The sequence below is a fragment of the Anser anser genome (assembly GCF_964211835.1).
Source record: "Anser anser genome assembly, chromosome: 3".
Lineage (NCBI taxonomy): Eukaryota > Metazoa > Chordata > Aves > Anseriformes > Anatidae > Anser > Anser anser.
This window is the reverse complement of record NC_139722.1, coordinates 60,714,496-60,737,276: the sequence shown is the minus strand read 5'-3', so window position 1 is coordinate 60,737,276 and position 22,781 is coordinate 60,714,496. Positions and strand designations below refer to the sequence as shown.

Below are 22,781 nucleotides of genomic sequence, written 5' to 3'. Positions count from 1 at the left end.
ACTTCTTCACTTTTCTGAACATTTGGCACTTCCTTTCATGTTTGCAGATGCCTGGAAGAGTTATTTAATTACTTTAAATATTGATGTTGATTGTTTGCTAATAGCTTTCGAGATTTTTTTTTTTTTTAAGACTTTCAATATACGCTGGGGAACAGAGTCGGAAAGCAGGTAAAGAATCTGAGTAGCTCCAGGGGGAAAAAGTGATACTTGTAAAGAAGTGTGTGATAACAACAAGTTTCTCTGAAGAGAAACAGAAAACAAGTAGTGATGCTGCTGAGGACAAGGCTTTTTAAAGCACTATTATGACTATTGGTAAGCAATTAATAAATTCTTCAGCTAAATTCACAGCTGTTGTATCGTGGAAGAATATAGATTTCCTCACAAACTTCCCAGTAACTATCAGGAACTGGTTTTTCATGTGCTTTCAAATTATTGACAGCCTCAAATAGACAATGGGCGAGCATATTTCATGTTTAGATGCTCACAATAACTGGGACCTTGTTGTTGCATGTTAGAGTAACAATCAAAAAAACTCAAAAAAAAAACAAAAAACAGTGAAGAAAGTGAGCAATTGTACTGTCAAACCAAGAAACATTCCTTCAGCATCTGTCTCATCTGGAATCTGTGCTGATCTGTTGTCACATTTTTGCAGTGAAGAACAGAATAAAGATGGCTTCATGTACTTCAGCGAACAGTTAATTCAACTGTTTCTGAGAACTGGTGAAAATTCAGACAGAATTAACCAACAGAGTCTAATGAAACTTTGTGTTTGGTTTTAGGCAACAAAAGCAGCAGTACACAAACCAGCTTGCCAAAGAAACTGACAAATACATCAAAGAGTTTGGATCTTTGCCTGCAACAAGTGAACAGGTATAAAAACAAAGAGTGTGGCTTGTTTGACTATCATGTTGGCTTATGTAGAGTATTTGAGTGACTTCAGGCTTTCAAAGCAGTGTTAAGCTGGTCATGACATTTGCATAACAGAGACAATTACAACACAAGTATTTTTGTTGCAGCCCAGACTTGTTCAAAAGTTGTTTTTAAGTATCAGGAATGAGGTAGTTTGACTGAAGGGGTAGGAATCAAGACAGTACATCGTGCCTGTGATTTCTGGTAGCTGGCCATTTAGTAATCTGTAGCAGTGATGCCAGGTCTGACTCACTGGGTGCTCTGAATGCTTCCAGTGGCAAGTTGTTGTTGCTTGCCATAACTGTGAGGCAGGTGGCTGGACACATTTGTGAACCGTCCAAATAATTTGTGCACAAATAATTTCTGCCCTTTATATCTCAGATCAGCATATATGCTATGCCTTGTCCTTGGGCTTTGCCCTTCTTAGGGGGAATGGCCAGAAGATGTTACTAAACCAATTTCTGCAGCCTTTAAGCTGCTTCTTTGCCAGGTCTGTGTGAAATCCGGGCAGGAGGTTATTTCTGAAGTGGCAGTTGTTGTTAGCACACTCCTGACTACCATCCTTTCTTTCTTACCATAAAGAAATCCATGGCTTAAATAAGGGAAGAGCAACAGGATCCCAGAAAACATAGATGCAGATTATTGTCACTAAAACAACTTGCTTAGTGTGTGTCTTGTTATCAAGGAGCCTTTAGGAAAATGAATTGTCCCAAAACTGTTTTCAAATGGCAGACCGTGTTCTGTGCATGTTCTGCCTGTCAAGTTGTAAACTTCTAATAGTGTTTTCACTTGGTTTTAGTATTAATCTCTAATTCAGGCATAGAGGTTTTATGCTTTATGGCATTTTCAAGCTTTATGCTCTGTCCTGAAACTGATAAGTTGGCAGCGGGATGTTTTACTGTTTGATTTTACTCCTTTTATCGTGAACACTTTCATTGAAGATAACTCTCAATGAAATACATAAATGTTGGGTTGATGAATGGAAAGTTATGGCCGCTTACAAATTTGGAAGGAAGGGTTGGTGTAATGTATGTATTTAGGGAAATTGAGGCTCCCTGGAATGCCCTGTGTTCCTGTTCCCTCCCTGACATCTTCCTCAAAAAAAAACAAAACTAGAAGTTAGAACATGTATCTTTGGAACAGTTTTTAAGGACTTATAAGGGAGTGTGAACCCACTTCAGTATGCCATTCAATACACATTTCCAGCGTTTATGTAAAATACATGTGTAGTGCTCTGTCCACGCCCTTTTTCTTTTCTGCACCCTTGCCTCCATTCAGTCTGTTCTGCATATTTTAGAATTCACAATATGAAAATATTTCACACTTAATGACTGAGTTAATTTAATAATTGAGAGATATAAGGAAGGTAGAAGGTTTCTATGTATCAGCGTATGGAGTACTGTATGACCTGTCCCTGCCCGTTTCCAGCTGTTAAATGAAACTACAACATTGGTTTCCTCTTTAAATGGCTTAAATTGTGGCAGAGTTGCATGTTTCCAGAGGGAAGGAAGGTTTGTCCACGCAAATGGTTTTGTAGGCAGCATTCCCTAATACCCATTTAGGAAAAAAGAGTCTGTGGCTTAGCATTGAGCAGCCTGCAAATGGCAGAGTTCTGAAAAGCCTGAGCTCATTTGACTTTGTAAAACTTTTTCTCCTCTAGCGTCAAAGAAAAATACAGAAAGATCGTCTTGTGGGGGAATTCACCACAGCACTAACAAATTTCCAAAGGCTGCAAAGGCAAGCTGCCGAGAAAGAAAAAGACTTTGTAGCCAGAGTAAGAGCCAGCTCGAGGGTATCTGTAAGTATTGGGAAATATGCTATTATACTCTGTTTACAGTGGTGATGGTGGTGTTCAGTGTCAAACTTGCCTCTGTAATGCTTTTTACAAGGGCTCATATTTGACTGCAAATACTGCAGAACATGCGCAATATAAGCGTAGTGGCTTTCTTTGCTTACTTCCATGCATAGCTGAATTACATAGTTCATTTTATTGTAAAGGCTGAATTGCATTGAAATGATAACTTCTGAAATCTGTTACTTTTTCCTGGTCTTATCACATAAAAGCATGGACTGCCCCTGTGTTTGTGCACTAGTCTTGCAAAAGCAATTTTCAGTAGATCTTGAAATACTTTTGCTGGACATTTAGATATCAGGACTTTTCCTACCATGAAGAACCGCCTGTCAGATCTCTATGCAGTATTGATGTGGAGAATTGTTGAGAAGCTGAGCTATTCCTTGTTAGCATATCAGTTTTGCCCTCTTACTCTGTACCAAATACATGTTGCTGCACTTGTAAATTTTAACGGGCATTTAGTGAGCTGAATGCTTTCACTTGTATTTCAGCTTTATGCATGCATAAAGCAAAATTGGGCAATGAACATGTTAAATCGTGTTTCAGTTTGTAGTTGACTTATAAGTCTTGTAATATTTTCTTATTGTAGAAATGCTGACAGTGCTCCTTTCAGGTCCATAATGTTTTTACCTATTTTTTTTTCATACACCGGATGTAGGGCGGTGCTCCTGAAGACACCTACAAAGAAGGAACACTTGTCTCTTGGGACATGTAAGCTGAATTTAAGTCTTAACATAGTTCAAATTAATAAATGGCCTGCAGGGAAGAGTTGCTGACTTTCTGATCAGTTGCCTTTTTCAGGAGGGAGTAGGAATAGGTTGGTTTTTAGTCATGGGCTTTCTTCCACAGGGCAAGTGTGGAGAAGTCTTCTCGTTGGGACAGGTGGGAAGAAAAACAAGCAGTTCCCATTATCTTCCCTCCCCCCCCCCCTTTTTTTCTTCTCCAAACTTCAGTTTCAAACATCTCCTTAAGCTGCCCCAAGTCCACGCCTGGGCTTTGGGACACGCAAACTTAGGTAAGCACAGTCTGTGAATAAAGTAAAACTGTTAAGTTCTGGTTGGTCAAGTGGGATCTCCTGTTGCTTTCATACTCTGCAAGAACTACATGACAGTCTCAGATTCTGTTGGTATTGGTCAGCTTATTTTTGCCTGAAATGGATTTAAACTCTGCACTTCGTAATTCAGATGAAACTTTGTCCTTGCATTCATACTTGGAATTTCCAATGAGCTAGCTCTATGCTATGTGCAAATTTGCGACAGCAGCAGCTTCCTGTATCAAAGATGTGATTGTTAGACCGTCCCTGTTGGCTAGACATGCAAGGCTAAAAAAGTGTGTTTTGTTAACTGATAAAGTTGGTGCCGTATGTATTTGACTGTCATCTTATTCTTCTTATTCGGAGTTATTTCTCATGGTGACTATTTAATTCTGGGTTTGTTTGGTCGGTTTTTGTTTTGACAGTCAACCTCAAGCACAAGTGCAAGATGAAGAAATCACAGAAGATGACCTCCGTCTTATTGAGGAGAGGGAATCTTCCATTAGGCAGCTTGAGGTAAGTGTAAGTGGTTTTACAGCAGATTTCAGGATATGCTTTAAAACAAAAGAAAAACACTGTTTTATACTGGTATAAGCATTAATTGCAGGCGTAAATAAATCCTTGGGGAATTGGGGTTGGGGATTGTTTGTGGGTATTTTTTTTTTCGAATCTACAAATATTGTCTTTATATGGTATGTGAAATGTGCATTAGAAATCTACTGTAGGAAAGCCAGGTTTTGATACTGTGCCTAACCTCAGTGGTTCAGCTGAGAATTAAGAAAGTGCTCGTGTGATTACGAGGAAAAGGATTATTGCTGATGTGTGGTGTTGTTGTTTTTTAAACTATAAGTGAAGCAAGGCTGTGCCTATCCAGTTATTCCCAATGTATTGTTCAGCATCTTCATTTTGTAAGTTTTTTGTTCATTTGTATTTTGAACACTTCTTCTGGAAACAGAGTTGTGCTACTTCATTCAAAGTGTTGTAATTAAGGGCTCATCCAAAAATTAAAAAACTAAAATAATTAGCGTCAAGTTGTAAAGTACACCAAAAGTCATGTGTGATGAAATACTGACATCAAGTGACTTCTGTGAAGACGAAAGGAACTTTTCCAGCTGACCTGGAATGCGCATCGCTACCGTTAACAACAAAGATGCTGTAACTGGGATTTATCAAGACATCCAAACCTCCATTCTGTTCTAAAAATAAACTTTATGATAATCTCTCCCTTGCCACTCATACGTTAATAAACAATGAACTAAATATATATCAGTCATTAGTTGAGGAGAGATCATATGCACAGTGGCAATGAGACATTTATGAATTCATTGTGACCAGATGGCAATAAGATAATATCATATGCTTACAATGTCCTGATTTCATGGCAGAGAGACAACTTCTGTAAATTGTGTCGCTTATGACATTTGTGTGTATTTAACAGGTGTACTAAAACTAATGCAAAAAAAAATATGCATATGCTTTATACCAGTTTAATCAAAATGAATCTGTTATGCCAAGTTGGCATGTACCTGTTCCTTCAGTTAACCTGAGACAAGTTTTTTTGTAGACGAGCCCACAGCAGAGAGATCCTCTTTGTGAAGTGAAGTTTGCTTTGTGCACAGTCACCTTCAGTTAGTTTGATTATTATAAGCATTGACTTGTAATACAAAAAGTCTTCCAAATAAATACTAAGGTTTTTTTTCCATTTAGGGTAAAGAATCATGGGTGCATATTCAGGAGGGAAAGGAGCAGTATTTTTATCTAAATGTAAAGAAATCCTGTTTTATGCTATGACAATTAATGTGATGATCATTTTTCCTTTCAGGCTGATATTATGGACATCAATGAAATTTTCAAAGACTTAGGAATGATGATTCATGAGCAAGGTGATGTGATAGGTAAGTCCAACTCAAATATTCTCTGAAGAGTTGTTTGTCTCTGGGAAGCAGCAGTGTAGTACATTCTTTTGCTGGAAAAATTCCTGTAATGTGAAGGTTAATGCTAAAGCAAATCAGGTGCAACCTAATCTTGGGTAGAGTGGCTGAAGTGGTGGGGGATCCACTTTAAAAAGTGTCTTTAAAACATAGTTTAAATGCATGTTTAATTGTGTCTTTTTTAAAGGTGTATAAAAAGTGTTTAGTTTTTGTAATTGTATGTTCACAAAATTAGAGTTTGTGGAGGGAATTTTAGTGCAGTGACTAGTGATGTAAGTATGCAGATTCAGCAAAAATTTCTGCTTTACCCTCCAGGCAGACATGCTTATTCTTTTAAATAAATGTGATTGTAAAATTTGTTTTCTGACTTTTCTGCTAAGCCGTGCTGTTTTCTAAACCCAGAATACATTTGCTGGGCTTTTTCTGTCACCTTACTCCATATTGTGTTCGAGATCCCCTCAGATTTTTCCATTGGGAAAAAAAATGCATCAGTGTGATAGGATATCATATTCTATTCGTGCCTCTTGGGGAGTTTTGTGTGTTTTTCCTCTGACTTCATAGGTCTTTTTTAATTTGAGCAGAGGGTGGAAATCAGTAGCAAGTTGGATGACAGAAAAGTACTGAGAGAAAGTTTCTCTTCTGGTAGGTTTCCAAGTCTCAGCCCAGCTTCTAGAACAGGGGACTCTTACTGAGATGAATTCAACCTGGGCATTTCAGAAATGAACTCAGGCATAAGTATAAAAAAGGCCAACTTCCATAATGCCTGGTATAAAACTTTGGATATTGAAGCAATCGACATTTGGGGGGGTGGGGGGGTGGAGGCAGCTGTCACATGTGCTCTCATGTTTATTTCAGCATTCCAAACCTTTGACTGGGATATAACTAACAAAAATTTGAAATCTTTTCTTTTAAAATACAGACAGCATAGAAGCCAATGTGGAAAATGCAGATGTACATGTGCAACAAGCAAACCAGCAGCTGTCAAGAGCAGCAAACTACCAGGTAACGTCAATACCAACTGCTAGTTCTGTGTGACTGTACTTTCTCAATAGTCAAGACTTAAACTTAATTTTGCAGTTCAGAATTTGATTTTCAGTTTCCTCAAAGCTCTCCTGAAGGTGTGTGTTAGACTATGATGGCATCGCTAGGTCACTGAAACAAAAGGCAGTGACCTCTGAAAGTTATGGGTTTCCCGTGAAATTAGCTAGGTTGTTTCAGAGCACCTGGAATTTTACTGTTATTTAAAAAAAAAAAAAAAGCAAACAAAATCCTTTAACAACTCAAGAAGGAAAAAGTTACTTGGTGTAGGGAATGAGTCTCTAAAGGTCAATGGAGGAGTAGGGACATCCTCTGAAGAGGCTGCCAGCTAGCATTAATTTTTGCTGTATAAAATCTTGAAGCTGTGTGTGTCCTGATTCTGTTAATTGCTATGGTGATGCTACAAAAAGCATTTCAAACTCTCAAACTTTTTTTGAAAAGCCCCTTTGAAAAGACCTTTTAATGTGACTTCTTTCTAACATTTTTGGCACTTTTTACTAATAAGATTATTTCTAATAAATCTTCCCTCTTTAGTCCAAGTTAGTCCTTAGATGATTTTATTATTAATAATCCTCTCGTGTGTTAGCAGTAGCTAGGACAGTACATTGATGACAAAATGTCAGAAGGATTGCTTCCAGATCTCAGTGGGAGAAAGAAGGGATGGACACATCCTTGAACTGTATTCCAGGTGGCAGTAATTGGCACAATGCATCATCGTGTGTGACTGGTGGCTCTTCTGATAATGACGAAATTCAAAAAGAACAAAAAAATAGTAGCAGTCAAAATTTTCCATGGAAGGTGTTAGCTTTGGGATTGAAATTGAAAATGAAAAACTGTGCTAATTTTTCTTGAAGAGGAAAGGATGAACTTCTTTTGACCTGAAAGGAAGGTTATCGAGGCTTTTGACAAGCTTCTGTCACATGTGCCTTGCAGCAGAGACCAAACACTCAGGAGAATTGGCTTGTGTTTGAAAGGATTGTGTAGTATGCTTGGGATTTGAACGTTTCTTTGCTTGAAAGCTCAGCCTTGTTCCAAGACTCTGAAAAATCACTTGCAGCTATCTCTACGCTCTGACCCCCTCAAGGAACTGGAAGAGGCTTAGGCATGCTGGTAGGGAATAGGCTGCACGTGGTTAGTACCCTCACAACTCACGTTTGTGCTTGGGCGAGGTCTGCAGCACCCATCTGCCATGTGAGGTGTGTGTACAGAGCAGTGCTGGCAGGACAAAACTGGGCTTGTGTCCTCCCTTTTCTTCCCCCTTTATTGCTTCTGCTTTAGTACTTGTAGAAATGACCATTAAGTGTACAAGGAAATAAGATCTCCATGTCTTTATTTCACTACCTTGACTAAGTAGTGTCACAGGGAAAAATGCTTTACTACAGTGCAGTGTTGGTAAGAGGTGGTCTCGAGGATGAAAAAGAAACTAGGTGTGTAAGAGTTTTAGGGAGAGAATCTGACAGCAGATGAGAAAAGAAAGGGACCCTAGCAAAGGGCTGAGTTCTGACAAGTTAGATCATTAAACAACTGAGGGGAAGAAACCTTAGGCTGACAATGGGGGAAGTGGTAGCAACACAGCAAGACTAGCAGAAGAGAACAGATAGCTAAGACAAGAAACTTAGTAGTCTGCGTGGTGCTGGGCAGAGAACTGGCTACCCCGGTGAAAAACTGACATAGGTGTGGTTCTGCAGGAAAAACAACAAAAAAGCAGACATGAAGCTCTGCTAAAAAGAAAGAGCGGAGCCTGGCTCTGCTTCTGGAGCTGTGACCTAGAATCCCAAGATTTGTTATCATTGCTTGGCTACCAGCAAAAGCCTGCAAAACCCACTAGTAAAGTATACTAATTCATTTCTTGCTGCTTCAGATAAAGGATAATAACCTACTCCTGGTCCTGGTTGCTCTGGAATCTCAAGCTACAGGCCTGTGTGGGAGATGAAAGTTTTGACAGAAAGTTTTGGATGTGCCTAAAACTTACTCTATATTGTAATGACGTCTCAATAGCTGAGTGTCTTACTCATGTCTTTTTTTTTTTTTAGCAATTCAAACCTAAGAAGCTTTACAAAAACAACTTTTAAATAACTGTGAATAGATGCAAAGTCAATCTTGTGGAAGTCTAAAACTGCAGTCCTTTGTCCCCTTCTGTACATACATTTATACTCTTTAAATATTTTTTATAGAAGGCCATTTCTGCCTCCTACTGTGCAGATGGATTGTCCATTTTCCTCTGTACAAGGCCACCTGTTTTCACACATTTTCTTTCCCAAGTGTTAGACAATGAACATTTATAAGTTACTGCATTCTCTTTCCTTACTTTGTTACTTATGCCAGAAAACACTATTGAAATCATTTTCTTGAATAATACAGCTATAAAAGTGCGTGGATAAATTAACTCTTTTTTTTTCTTGAACAACTTTATATGATTTGTTTGTAGCAGCAGGACCATAGAAACATTTGAGTTGTTTTCTAATACTGTAGTGCAGTTTTCAATCAACTTTCTTTTCTCTATTTACAGCAAAGGTCTCGAAAGAAGATGTGCATCCTCATTAGTGTACTTGCTATTGGAGCATTGATTCTTGGAATCATCCTATGGTTTTCTCTAAAATAAGTCTCTGGAGAAAGTGTTGTAATTGATATTTAAATTATGAAAGGAAATTTCTACGGTCATGGTTTGCTGATTGTGAAGCTAAGTAAAATAATGGTTCTTCTGTACTTCATCACACTTATTTTTTATACGACTTTGTTTTAACCCAAGAAGTAACTACCTGCCCTCTGGATGTGAGTGCTGTCTTACCAGTAAAACCAGTCAGCGCCATAAACTGTTCCGTTAACTTAAAAACCTCTTAAGGTTTAAGAGGTTAATCAAAATCCTGGTAACTTGTATTGAAGGAAGGTAGGGGAGGAGTGGATTATCTCAGATACTGCTAAATGTTGCTGCCAAAACGAACTCCTGAACTGTTGCTTGAGGCAACAAATTCACAACTCAGAATTTAGTTTTAAGCTAGTAATGTCTTTGTCTTTTTTTCTGTTCCATCTCACCTATCTGCCCATTTGATATGGGTGGTTAAAAAACAAAATGTGGGTTGCTGAAGTTGGTGTGATCTCCCTTTTTAACTGAAGCCTTCAAATTAAGCCTTCAGTTTGCCTCTAACCTTTCAGATGCTTCATATATGTCTGTATTCAGCATTAAGTATGGTTATGCCTGGAAGCCTCCTGCAAAGGTAGGTAGGGTGGATGATGTAATTCTTTGGATTTCTTGTTTCAGTTTTCACATTAAAAATAAAGTTTTATGTGCATATGCCTGATATCTTTGCATCTGAAGTGTGTATCAATGAGCTTGGCCAGATGAAAATAAGTTCTAGTCTGTGAATTCTTTAATTTACTGGGAAGAACAGAAATTCCCAGCTTCCTAGCTGCACTTGAATGTTACTGTTCCGAAACTGTCAGGATTCAGTTTCCATGAACAGATCTGAAGTTGTGTGAGGTCTTCCATACAGATGAAGAAAAGATTACAAATTAAATTCCAAGTTCAATGGTCATATTTAAATATAATTTCTTAATCAGTTAAACTTACTCAAACTGCTTAAGAAGTCTGATGCTTATAGCCTTTAAAATGACCTTTTTCCTTTTGTGCCATTTTGTACTAATATATTAAAAATGTAACTGAACACTTTTCTGCCAATTAATCTATTTGCATTTTTAATTGACATTGATGAACTAATCTGAAAAGTGTACAGATGAAAAAATCAATTTGTATTTTATAAAGTTCTTGTACACTCGACCGATAGAGAATGCACTGTTTACATAGTGAACTATGAAACGTTGTCTGGGAACAATCTAACTGTAAGCATAAATGGACTTCGGAATTGTAACTGTGCAACCAAAATAAAGGTCTTTTAAAGAGTACATTTTTCTAGTAGCTCCTCTTTTCAGAATCTGTCTTTACAAGCACAGCTATTGTCTTCAACGTTATCTCTTGACAACTCGAGAGAATTCCAGCTCTTCTGCTGTTCCTGTGATACTCTTCACATAGAAATAGAAATGGATCTTGCCTCCCCATCTCTGTGACCCCAGCATTAGAAGGAAAGGATGCTTGCTCTGTATGGCTGCTGACATAGGTGTTAAGTTATCCTTTGGCGCAGCATGAAGCTTTTGAGGGACAGGTATCCATAGTATGGGAAGAAGACTTGTGCTGTTGTACTTGGATCCCAAAAACAAGGGAGGAAAAATAAGTCTTGTGGACCTGCGTGGTTATGGTCCACATTAATGTGGAAAACACCTCTGAGACTGAAAGAGGAGTTGAATTTTCATGTAAGCTGCAGTATGGACACGTGTGTTGTGGTCCCAGCTGCTGTGTTTGTGTGGCTGCCTTTGTGTTGAGAGTAAGACGAGGACTCTACCTACCTTTGTTGAATAACCATCAGATACAGTCTGGGGCACTGGCAGCCATGGCAATGCTAGCACTAGTAGTGCTAATGCCTTTCTTTGGTTCCAGGCTCCACTAGTCTGAACTAGAAGAGCAGTCAGCACTTTGAATAGCTTCCTTACCATTGAACTAAAACTGACTTTGGAAGTTTCTTGGCCTTAATGTTTAACAGTCTTTATGCTATTACAAACAGCCGCAGAGAAGAATAGCCTGATCCTACTTGCCCAGGAGATCCTTTCCTCTATTGCAAAATGTGATGCTTCTGTCAGTGACTGTTTGAACCCACTGACATACTTGGGGAGGAAATGCAGCACTTCAGCAGCAGTTCTTCAGCTCTGACTCCTGGCAGATCTGGTCACACCTTGCAAATTGTGTTTATCCAGCAGTGAGTGACTGGGAAGCAGAATAGACAATGCTTAAGGTTTCACCCAGTAGGAGCCAGTCAGAGTAAGACTAGGACAGCAGTTTTGAGTGACAGCGATTCTGTGAGTTGCACAGCATTGCATTTCTCATATCCAGGCTGCGTTCTTGCTCTTCTGTGTTTGATTTGTCTGAATGTCTTTATTGTGATGTGCAGTTGGTGCTTTCTTTTCAGACAATCGTGCCTGATCTGTTCAGCTGCTCTCCTGTCTTTGCAGTTTAGGCGCTGTCAGAGAGAAGAGTGCTGCTGCAAACTGCGGTGCGTGTCTTGCTTACTTCATTCAACACCTCCTACTCATAAAGACTGCTTGTCGGGTTGGGGTCCCTCCCCCACATACTCCTCAAGACAAAAGTCTGCCTTTCCTGAGTTCCAGTGGAGGGGGAACGCTGGAGGCCCTTACCTCTGGAAGAGATGCAGGGCAGGCTGGACTGCTGCTGCCTCTGCTGCTGCCGTGCTGAGCCAGGCAGGAGGTAGGGGGGAGGTCAGCACCGCAGTGTTCACACACAGGCTCCTGTATCTGTTGGAAAGAGGAGCCCACAAGGCCTTAATTGCTCATTAAGAAGTTTGGTGCTCTTAATTTTCAATCTTCTTTAGGCAGAAAGTGTTATGTTGGTGTGTTGTTGTTTTTATTGTTGTTGTTTTGTTTTGCTTAGCATGCCCATTTTGGGGGGCATAAATATTCATTTTTAAGCTGCTCTTAACAGAGCTCCTCCCTGTCTTTTCCCTCTTGTGCATACTTGCTCTCTTAACTATACAAAATGCAATTTCCAAGTATTTAAAAAAAAAGTTTTGATACCTGTTAAGAACCCAGTAAAACATCTGGATACAACATGTATGAGTCAATGTTTTTAGAACAAAGATTTTGGCTGTTCCAAATTATCCATCAATATCTGTCAGATTATCAAGGCCAAAGAAATGCAATCAAAGCACTCTTCATTTTGCTGAAGGAACCTGGTAAGAATAGTTCCTTTGTAGTTATCTAAACCACACACCAGGGGTGCCTTTCTGTTCTTTCCTGCTTTTTTAAAGAAGTGAAAATCACAAGGGCAGACAGCTTTGTAAAGGCTTTGTGGGGATTTTTTGGTTGTTTTGTGGTTTTCTTGTTTGTTTTCCTGCACCTTCCCCCTTGGAAATCGTTCTTGATAATCAGCAGGGTACACAATATTGCCAAACTAGTTTCATATCCAAGAGCCTTCTTAAGTCACCCTCACACCCACCATGCATATAGTCAGCAAATGTTTGATGTCAGAGATAGGGGTGGATTTTGGGCATCCAAAATAGTTTGAAACCACGAAACAATATTTAATCTTGGGAAGAAAAGGGTCAAGAGATAGGGCAAAGGGATAAAAGTGCATTATCTGTCAGCAGATGTTTGAAAGACCAAATGGTCTTGTAGCTGATCGCTGTTTGGGGCTGTTTCAAGGATTGGTTGTGCTGCTCAGAGTCGTGTTTGGAAAGGACTTGCTTTGCTTTTTTTAGTCCTGGTTGAACCTATTGGATGCTTTCAGGAGCAGGAAGTTAGTGAGAGAGGAAAGAGCAGAGACCTCTTGTTTTGCTGTGCATCAACATTTGATGACTTTGTTTTTTACGATACCTGCAGTGGTAAGTGATGCTTAAGAGAATAGCATGCAGCTTTCCTTTCAGTTTGTAATTAAGTCCAAGCATCTCACGCAAAGCTGTTTTGGGGTATGGAGTAATTATTCTCTGATGAGGTGCCCACCTGCAGAGCCATTCTCGATGCTATTGCAATGTAAAATTGCAAGAATAAATACCTGAAACTGATCAGCTTTCAGGCATCTTTGTCCTTGTACATGTCTCCCTCTGACGTTGCTCCTGAAGCTGCAGTAACTTCTAGAACTGAAGAATGCAGATAATAAGGCATTCGCTTAGTCCTTTGCGTGCCCTGAACACATTCAGTGATCAAGGAAGCCAAGTGTTTGCATAACAGTAAGGAACTTTACAAACCCAGAAATACAAGAAAAAAAGTCACAGAATGTTCATTTTTGAACGATGTGTTGTATTCCCTGAAATAGAACATCGTGAGAGCGCTAAATGATGCCATAGCTTGCTATTTATACAATTGCTAGTGTACTTTTCCCACTGGCGATTTTGAATGTCTGGGCTTGAACACAGCTGCAGTGATTTTGCTCCTGTTCCAAATATTGGAAGGTAGTAAGGGCAAGGGAAAGTATCACACTTACTGATATTTCTTAGAATACTCTGAACAGCAAATACTCAAAGTGTTTGCTCTTTAATAAGCATGTCTCTGTCCACAAATACAGTGCTTTTCTGCTACTGCTGATATTTTTCTTATTTAAGAAAAAAAATAGATTAAAAGGCTTGTTAGCACAAGACAATGAATCAGATTGCAGCTTTGTTTTTATTAATATAACATTTTCAAACATGCCTTGCAAAAAGAGGGGGAGAGCGGAATAAGTTGCTAGCAGCATTATTCAGTTTTCCTTCCCCCCACCCCCCTCCAATGTTTTTCAAGATTCATCCTGGACTGGTTTATGAAGAAGTTTTCCTTTATTTAATGTTTAAGCAGAAGATATTTGCTCTTTGGCAATGCAGACTGAAGCCTGAAGAATAATCCTGTAGTAACAAGGGTGGGAAGGAGCAGGCAAACTGAATAATCCAAGAAGTCTGAAGGATAATATACCTTCCTGCATTCACTCAAAAACCTGCTGAAGCTGCTATTACTGCAACTGCCAAGCTTATGAGAGGATTCGGCTTTACTCGAGACCCATGGTGAGTGCCTCAGCTACAACTGCAGCTGCTCCTGAGTCCTGCCCACCAGCTGGACCTTCGTCTGAGAGGTGAGTGGGGACAAGCACAGCATCTCCTCTGTCCTAGGGGAGAACATTAGCCTTGTGGAGAGGGTAGTTAAATATATTCCCTACCATCTGCATCGTGCGTGCTCCCACCCACTCTCACATAAGTCCAAATGTTCTCTCTGCAGAGAAAGAACTGAAAACCCCAAATTAGGTTCCTGGAAGCCAGCAAAATGAAAGAATTAGACCCCACTTTTCTTTCTCTTCAAGAATTGTCCTGCTAAGTGTCACCGAAATAGCAAGAAATATCATTGTCTGGTATGCTGCTGTTCCTTGACAGATCTTCTTCAACCAGATAAAGAATAAACATAATCTTGGAGAATAGCCACTGTGTTGTCAGTGGGAATTAGGCTGAAGAAGCTTGGAAGATTAGAAATGCTTTTTAAAAAGTAGATTTAAACTGTCTTTGTAGGGTGCTAAAAACAAGTTAAATCTTTTCTATTTGTTGTCATCCTCAGTTTTGATGTCTTCAGCAAATCATTCTTTATTTAAAATAATAAAAAGAGAATTTTAGATGGAGGAGACTGGAGCATTTGTCCCTAATCTGCATGATTTCTATTAGTATATAAATCTGTAACTCTCCAAGTGGAGAATTGTGAATCTTCAAGCTTTACAGGGGTTGTCTCTGCAACAATAACCAACTATCCTTTCACACAGGTGGTTTTTTATTTTTTTTTTTTTTTTTTTTTTTACTGCTGCAGACCCACGATGGTATCCCTAGAAAAGGGCAGGCTGGCACCACAGTGGCCAGACAGAAATACAGGGTGTAATTAATTTTCAAGTTTCGAGGCAAAAGTGGATTTTTCCTTTAAAGGATGACATTTTATTAAATACTAGTCACTTCAAGAGGAATGGATGTGTGCCTCTCTCTATGACTGAATGAGCTGGAACTCAGGGAAGTGTCCCTTTTGCAGCCTGATCAGCCATCACGTGCTGGGGCAAGATATGATAGATTTAAGTTCTACTGATTGCAAATCGGAATACGGTTGAATGTTTGAGCATCTGAACAACCTGAAATTACAGTGAGAAAATATACATAAAAGTCTCTTGCCAATAATCACTCTTAATAGTCGCTTTGCAGATGGGTGTTGGAATAGCTCTTTTGAGAATCTGTGGTGCCTTGAGATGAGTGAAGAATAATTTGTTTTGTATTTCTTTTGTAGAAGTTTCTTTTGTGGTTTTGGTATCTGGGTGTTTCAATAAAAGGTGGAAATCACCATCTCCTAATTAAAAACATATTTGTAATATAAAATGTATTTTGAAATATACAGATTTACTTTCAGTTTCATATAAATTGAGGGTAGTAGATTATATGTTTAGATGTATCCAGAAAAAACAAACAAACAAAAAATATGACTTGCATAAGAAGCATAAGATTTCTTTCATTGCTTGTTGCAATAACTTTAGACAAACAACAGTTGGAAAGATGTGCTGTTTCAATATGGTTTTTATAACCCTTGGTTTGGGACAGATTGTGACAGAGGGGGCAGACAAGGACTGAGACCCAACTTTTCACTGTTCCCGCTTTCATCTGGAAGCCCATGAAGGTCCTGCCCATCCTGTTCTTTTTGAAATTAAGGTCAATTATGTTGACTACATGATTACTCTGCAAATCCAGTAGATCAATAGTAGGAGAAAACATTTCATTCACTCAGTTTCAAAAGCATTCAGGGATGGATCATTTTGACATGATCAGTTCAGTAACTTCCATGTACTTCTCAACCAGTCATAGCCTTGACCTCACTGTAGATCTTCTCAGTGAAAAAGATAATTCATTCTGTTTCTTCCGGCAGACACAGGAGTGAGGCTGTTGGTGGGATTTGTTGTTGTTGTTTTTATCCCTACAGCTCTAATTTTATGGTGGATTTGCACCTGAAACCAACAAGTGCTCAGTAAACCAAGAAATGCCTTGCAATTCCACCCTCCAGGCCTGTGTCTGTCGTTGTCCCTGCCCATCTTCTTCTGAACAATGCCAGGACAGCAGAAGTTTGAGCTAAAGTTTCTCTTTTCCACCAGATGTAAGAAATCCATAAAACCTCTAGCCAACTGTAGATCTCTGGATTTTCAGTAGAACTTACAAACCTCATGGGTTTGGTTGTGGGTTTTTTGTTTTTGTTTTTTTGAAAAGTGATTCATCCGTTTACACACACAGCTCTGGATAGAAAGGATAAAGGAATATTTGTTAAACTATTCACATATGCTCATAGACTAGAAGAGCTCTGAAATAAATACTGCATAAAGACCACAAGACTAAAAGAAAGTAAGAAAAATATTTGAGGGTAGGATGAAGTAGAGGAGACAAAAAGGGATCATTCCATAGCTTGTACTATTGAGAAGAACAGAAATAAATACGACAACTGCAGGTCTGAGAAACTGCATGCAACTGCAGAGGGCTGTACTGAAAACACTATGCAACATTGTTCTGTGCAATAGATGGTGGCTGACTCTCACCCAATACAGATGACTCAAATTTTGAAAATTGCTCTACTATGAATAGCCTTCTAAAGCTATCCTTTTCTACAGCCAGAAAATCTATCTTTGCTCTTCTTGTTTTACCGCTCTGGGAGGAAGAAAGCAGGAGCTGCTCTGCATGTTGTGCTTCGTTTGTATCCTAAGGCTTCAATAATCTGGTGAAATCATTTTAGTTATGAGTTTAGGGACATGTTCCGATCATTGAACTTTTTTGGCTTCCAATTATGTTGTTTTCTTGGGTGGTTGTGTTCTCAGTGAAAACATGAGGAGAACTGGAACAGGGGCAAAATATGTTTGCAAGGCTTGTAAGAAGTTAAGGGGACCAAAATAACTGCATTGTAGTGATGTCAAGAAATCTGAAATACAGAGGCATAATTCAGTCTGGCTATGCATGAGTTACCATAAAAAAAGTATATATACCATCCTCAAAATTTAGACATTTAGCAAGTCAGATGCTTTATTAATTCACATTCAGAATTTCAAGTGGCATAAATATATTTCATTTGAGAGCATCCCGTGACTCAGATTCAACTTGCTATCAACCAGAACCCCCCAGATCCCTTTCTGCAGGGCTGCTTTCCAGCCTCTTATCACCCAGCCTGTACCTACAGCTAGGGTTGCCCCTTCCCAGATTCAGAATGTGACTCTTGCTCTTGTTATGGCTGGTAATTGCCTAGATCTCTAATTTGTCAAGATTTTTTAAATATAATATCTGCAATACTCCTATGCTGTTCTGTTGGGATGTTTCTAGCAAAAGCCCTGCCCCAAACTGTGTTCTCTACTTGAAACATTGGCAAGACTGATTTTTTGAAACATATGTTCAAAATGCCACTGCAGGTACTGAAGATGTACCACGCTTACCAGATGTGCTGCTCTTGCAAGTATTTAAGGCCTCCTTGGCATCAGTCTAGTGGCTAGGCCTTCCGAAACCTCAAATTTGGGCTGGTTGTCGATAGTTTCTCTTGAGGAAAAAGGGACGAAGCTCCTCAGCTTGTGACCTTTCCAAAAATGTAGCAGTAATGGTTTCTATGTGTGATGAAGGAAGAAGAAATGGTGACAACTTGTCCCATGTAATACCACAGTGATATGAAGATACGAAATCCTATTCTCAATGGGTTTCAAAGCACCCAGCCAGCATGTGGAGCTATGGACTGGCTGAAGAAATTACTGGAAGCAGTAGGGAGACAGGCTGCCTGTCCATGGCTATCTGGATGCCCTTCTGAAGGGAGACTGCTCTCGCGACTCCTTGCTGGGGCTCTTTCACCCCAAATAAATCATGGGACTAGAAGAGCAGATAGCAGCATGAGTCTGTAGCCCTGAGGTTAGGGCCCACACCTAGGAGGAGAAAGAATCCTAGGTTTCAGTTTTTCCTGGTTAGGCTTTGCAGTATAGATATGTAGAAGACCATTTGATGAGTTTTTAACAAATTTAGCCCAGAAATTTTTAACAAAGGCAAAAAGTACAATATTATCCTGCACTTTAGTCACAACAACCCCATGCAACGCTAAAGGCTTGGGGCAGAGTGGCTGGAAAGCTGTGCAGTGGAAAAGGATCTGAGAGTGTTGATCAATGCTCGCCTGAACATGAGCCAGCAGTGTGCCCAGGTGGCCAGGAAGGCCGACGGCATCCTGGCTGGTATCAGGAGTAGTGTAGCCAGCAGGAGCAGGAGGTGATCGTCGCCCTGTACTCTGCTCTGGTGAGGCCGCACCTCGAGTACTGTGTTCAGCTTTGGGCCCCACAGTACAAGAAGGACATCGAGGTCCTGGAGCGTGTCCAGAGAAGGGTTACGAAGCTGGTGAAGGGCCTGGAACACAAGTCCTGTGAGGAGCGGCTGAGGGAACTGGGGTTGTTTAGTCTGGAGAAGAGGAGGCTCAGGGGAGACCTCATTGCTCTCTACAACTGCCTGAAAGGAAGGTGTGGGGAGCTGGGGGTCGGCCTCTTCTCACAGGTAACTAGTGACAGGACTAGAGGGAATGGCCTCAAGTTGCGCCAGGGGAGGTTGAGGTTGGAAACGAGGAGACATTTCTTCTCAGAAAGAGCAGTCAGGCATTGGAATGGGTTGCCCAGGGAGGTGATGGCATCACCATGCCTGGGGGTGTTCAAGGAAAGGTTGGACGTGGTGCTTAGGGACACTGTTTAGTGGGTGACATTGGTGGTAGGGTGGAAGTTGGACCAGATGATCTTGAAGGTCTTTTCCAACCTTAATGATTCTATGAAACAATCTGTTTGATCAAGAATTTCTAAACTCTACAGAAAAAAAAAAAAAGATGATGTATGGGACTTTTAAATTAATGTGAGACAGGAGAATGAAAATTTAACAATGTTTAACACAGCCACTAGCACAAGTTGTTTTTAAGAGCATTTTGCTTTATGACTTTTTTTCCTACTTATCCAGGATTGTAATATTTTCTGTGGGTATGCATTACAGAATAATTCCCACTGTGCTGAGTAGTACTTAATGACTACTAGTCATCAGAGCGCCAGTAGTACTGATTTGCTTTTAATGGGTGCCAAAGTACCTTGAGTGTTTACTTTAAGATGCTGTGAGCAATGGGATGAAATAGATTTAGCAGGATGGCACAAGGCTGGGACTAGTCTGGGCTCATGCAAAGGTGTTGTGTCAGATGAGAATAAAGAGGTGACAACTGCACCTCAGAACTGTGCTGCTTTCACAGTTGTGATGGGGAAAATATTTATTAAAAATAAATAAATAAACCCTGCTTGAAACTCAGGCAGCAGAACAGTGATAGAGCCTGAAAAGCTGTGGGCATTCCTATCTTGGTTGTCTTTTCCCTCAAGGCTCAGTGCAACCTGGACAATCTACAAAGCCATCAGGCTTTGATGACATTTTTTCACCAAGCTGTAAGAGACCAGACTGGTGATAGAAAGGCTGGGGAGAAAGGCCCAAGATCTTCAGCCCAAGATGTCTAAACAATTGCTAGAAAATCTTCATGGTTTTTGTTTGTTTTGGTGGTTTTTGTTTGTTTGTTTTTACATCATCAGTCCTAATGAAAATTTGCTAGAAGAACAAGCAAGTAATTGTGGTTTGTTTTTTTCTTTTAATTTTTTTTTCAAATAGTGGTGATGTACATCACAGAGAAATCTCTGAGAAGAGGCTGTGAGCATGTAAACAGGCAATTTTCAGGGAAGTTTGTGTTGGGAATGTAACCTCCCATCCTACCAGGGCCTTGGAGTACACATAACAAGGATATGGTGTTAAAATAATTGAGAAGCTCCTGAAGAATGTTGAGGAGTCAAACTCTGATCTGTGCTTAGCACTACAAAATTACAGTTCTGTGCTGATGAACCAAAGTTCATTACTCACAGATCATCTGTTCAATGTAAAGCTGAGAGCCTGGCTGTTGTGATGTCAGGCTTATAGGAACAGGGAGAGATGAATGAAGCTAAACAAAAAGCCATTGTGATTTAAAGTCTATGAAATGCCACTACTTACTGAAAATTACACATTGTGCAATGAGTCTGTAAAGAAGGGTTTGACAGCAGCACTGGTATCACATGAGACTTCTGAGGTTGTGGCCACAGATGGATGTGTACGGTGACCGCCTCTTTCAGCTCCCACAAAGGCTTTGAGGAGGAGCAGTGAAGTCATGGCTTCCTTGAGGAGCTCTGCTTCCAAAGCAGAGCTGCTATGGGTCCAGGTGTGGGAGCTCCAGAGCACTGCACTGCCAGAACAACTCATGGTCTGCTGGCAGTAGTGGTATTGGTGTTTTAAAGGAGGCTTGTAAAACACTGAGAGGGCAAAGGGCAACAAAAGCCTTGCTTTGATCAAGAACAGTGTATCACTGTCTTCAAAATGCTGTACCAGAGAGAAATCTTGGACAGTGGAAGAATTCTGCTTGCAAGGCATTCCACAGGCAATAGCAACACCAAAGTCAGCTGCTTGAAATCTTTGCACCTAAGTGGAGCAGGCACACAGTTAGTTAATAAAGCAGCCCTTTGCAAAAATGCAGTTTGGGGATGCCTTTTACCTTCCCTCCATTAGGAGGGAGATTTGAGAAGACTGACTTGTACACATGTATTCCCACATCCAGACTGCACAAAAGGCACTGCTCTGATATTTGCAGTTATTAGTTTGCGAGTGCAATCAGAATAAATGTCTCCCTCACCCAGCACCCAGCGTGCCCCCTGCAGCCGCTGGCTCTGCTAAAGTAACACTCCTGCATATTTACAGCTTGCAGCATGGCCAGCTCTAAGCCCAAAGCCTGTGGGAATGGGGATCAGAGCTGTTTTTCTATCTGTATGCCTTTCTGCCAGACTCTTTGGGACTGGGTGAAGGGCAGGCCCTGCTTTGGTACTTCTGTGGGGCCTTTCCCTGCTTTCTTCCACCCCTAACCATGAAGCGACCACACAACCTGACCTGAAGTAAATTTAGCAATCAAGTAGTGTTGATCTTCATAATTAAAAGTAAATGTTTTTGTAAAATATTTTTTTTTCCTGGAAGTTTAAAGCAAGCTCAGTTATGGGAAGGGGTAGTTTCTTTTTCCTGCAACCCAGCAATGTTTTGGCATAATGGGATAATCTATGATATTTTGTTAACGTCATGGACTTATGACTAATACAAAAGGAATTAGAGCCTCAGTTAAAATAAAAGCAAGCAAACAGGCAGCTGCTTCTGCTGATCTTTGTGATGACTTTCACACTCGCTCAGTTTACCACACCTAGAGTCGTCTGAGGGGATATAAAGCAGACAAGGACCCATATTCATACCACCAGCAGAAAGTGTTCAATACAGCTCCACCCAGGAGTCCCTGCAAATGGTCTGTGGATGTCGTGTCCAGCTGGTACAGTCACATGTAGAAAGATCGCTTATATAAGTATGTGTTTTGGGCTTTGGTCTCATGGGTATATTTGCAAACCTGTCATCAATGAAAATTGAAATAATATGCACGTGTGCTTTGGATTGGTATGGTGTGCTACAAGCAATGATTTGTTCTGTTTTGTTTGGAAGAGTAACTGTGCTGAAGTGAGCACTAACTTGAAAATGTTTCTGCCTATGGACATCAAACGGCTGAAAATCTTTACAGTTAGTATTCGTATGGGGGCATTTGACAGCTATTTTTTTCCTGGTATTTAAAAGAACCATCTGAGATCCACTGTGGTATAGACAGAAACTCTCTCAAAAGGTCTAGAAATCTTTTAATGATACTTATTCTTTCTTCTGCAACGTTTTCAGAAATGTTGCATAACATCTCTGAAAAAACAACAAAGATTCAAAAATAATACGTACTGATGACAGTGTATCCTTAGGTATCCCTAAAATAGCTATAGTATAAAAGAATAACAATGTAAATTTATAAATAATTCTGTTTAAAGTAAGACATAAATGACCAAGCCTATTTTACTAGACAGGACATTGCCTTATAGTCCTAAACCACCAGGTGCAAACCTCTGTCTAAACAGCTTTACACTTTACTCTGAAGTAAGTGGTCACACTGCAAGGAGATTACAGGACTTCCTCACACAAATATGGGGCAGAGCTATATAACAGACAGGTGGGGTCAAAACAATAATGAGGTAGGCTAGCTTAAAGGATTTTAAATGCAATATTTTTTTTTTTTCAGGGGCTGGTGGGTAGTTAGGGAAATAAAATGAGGACCACAAGCAGCATAGAAATGGAAGGGAGAGTTGGGATAACAGTGGTAACTCCTGATTAGGAAAGTGATGGTGAGTAGCTGGGACTTGACTGGGGCAGTAACCTTTTTACCCAGCTTAGATTCAGTAAGAACAGGACATGCAGCAGCCCAAAACCCGAGACCTTCAGTAAGTATTACAGTAATCGTTTGTATATTTTCAATTTCTTAAATATCTTTTCAGTACATGGACCCTGGAACAGGGGACATAGCATTGCAA

General features: G+C 40.0%; 1 protein-coding gene across 1 annotated transcript in view; it reads left to right on the top strand.

The window, feature by feature from the left end:
* The window catches only part of STX7 (syntaxin 7), a 31,826-nt gene extending 21,163 nt beyond the window's left edge, over nucleotides 1-10,663 (top strand). Inside the window, exons 4-10 of the mRNA XM_083830705.1 lie at nucleotides 780-870; nucleotides 2,570-2,707; nucleotides 3,420-3,472; nucleotides 4,220-4,310; nucleotides 5,617-5,689; nucleotides 6,645-6,727; nucleotides 9,273-10,663. Of these exons, the coding sequence (XP_083686831.1) occupies nucleotides 780-870; nucleotides 2,570-2,707; nucleotides 3,420-3,472; nucleotides 4,220-4,310; nucleotides 5,617-5,689; nucleotides 6,645-6,727; nucleotides 9,273-9,365 (622 nt within the window). The 3' untranslated portion in view covers nucleotides 9,366-10,663. The remainder of the gene's footprint in view (nucleotides 1-779; nucleotides 871-2,569; nucleotides 2,708-3,419; nucleotides 3,473-4,219; nucleotides 4,311-5,616; nucleotides 5,690-6,644; nucleotides 6,728-9,272) is intronic.
* The last annotated feature ends 12,118 nt before the right edge of the window (nucleotides 10,664-22,781 follow it).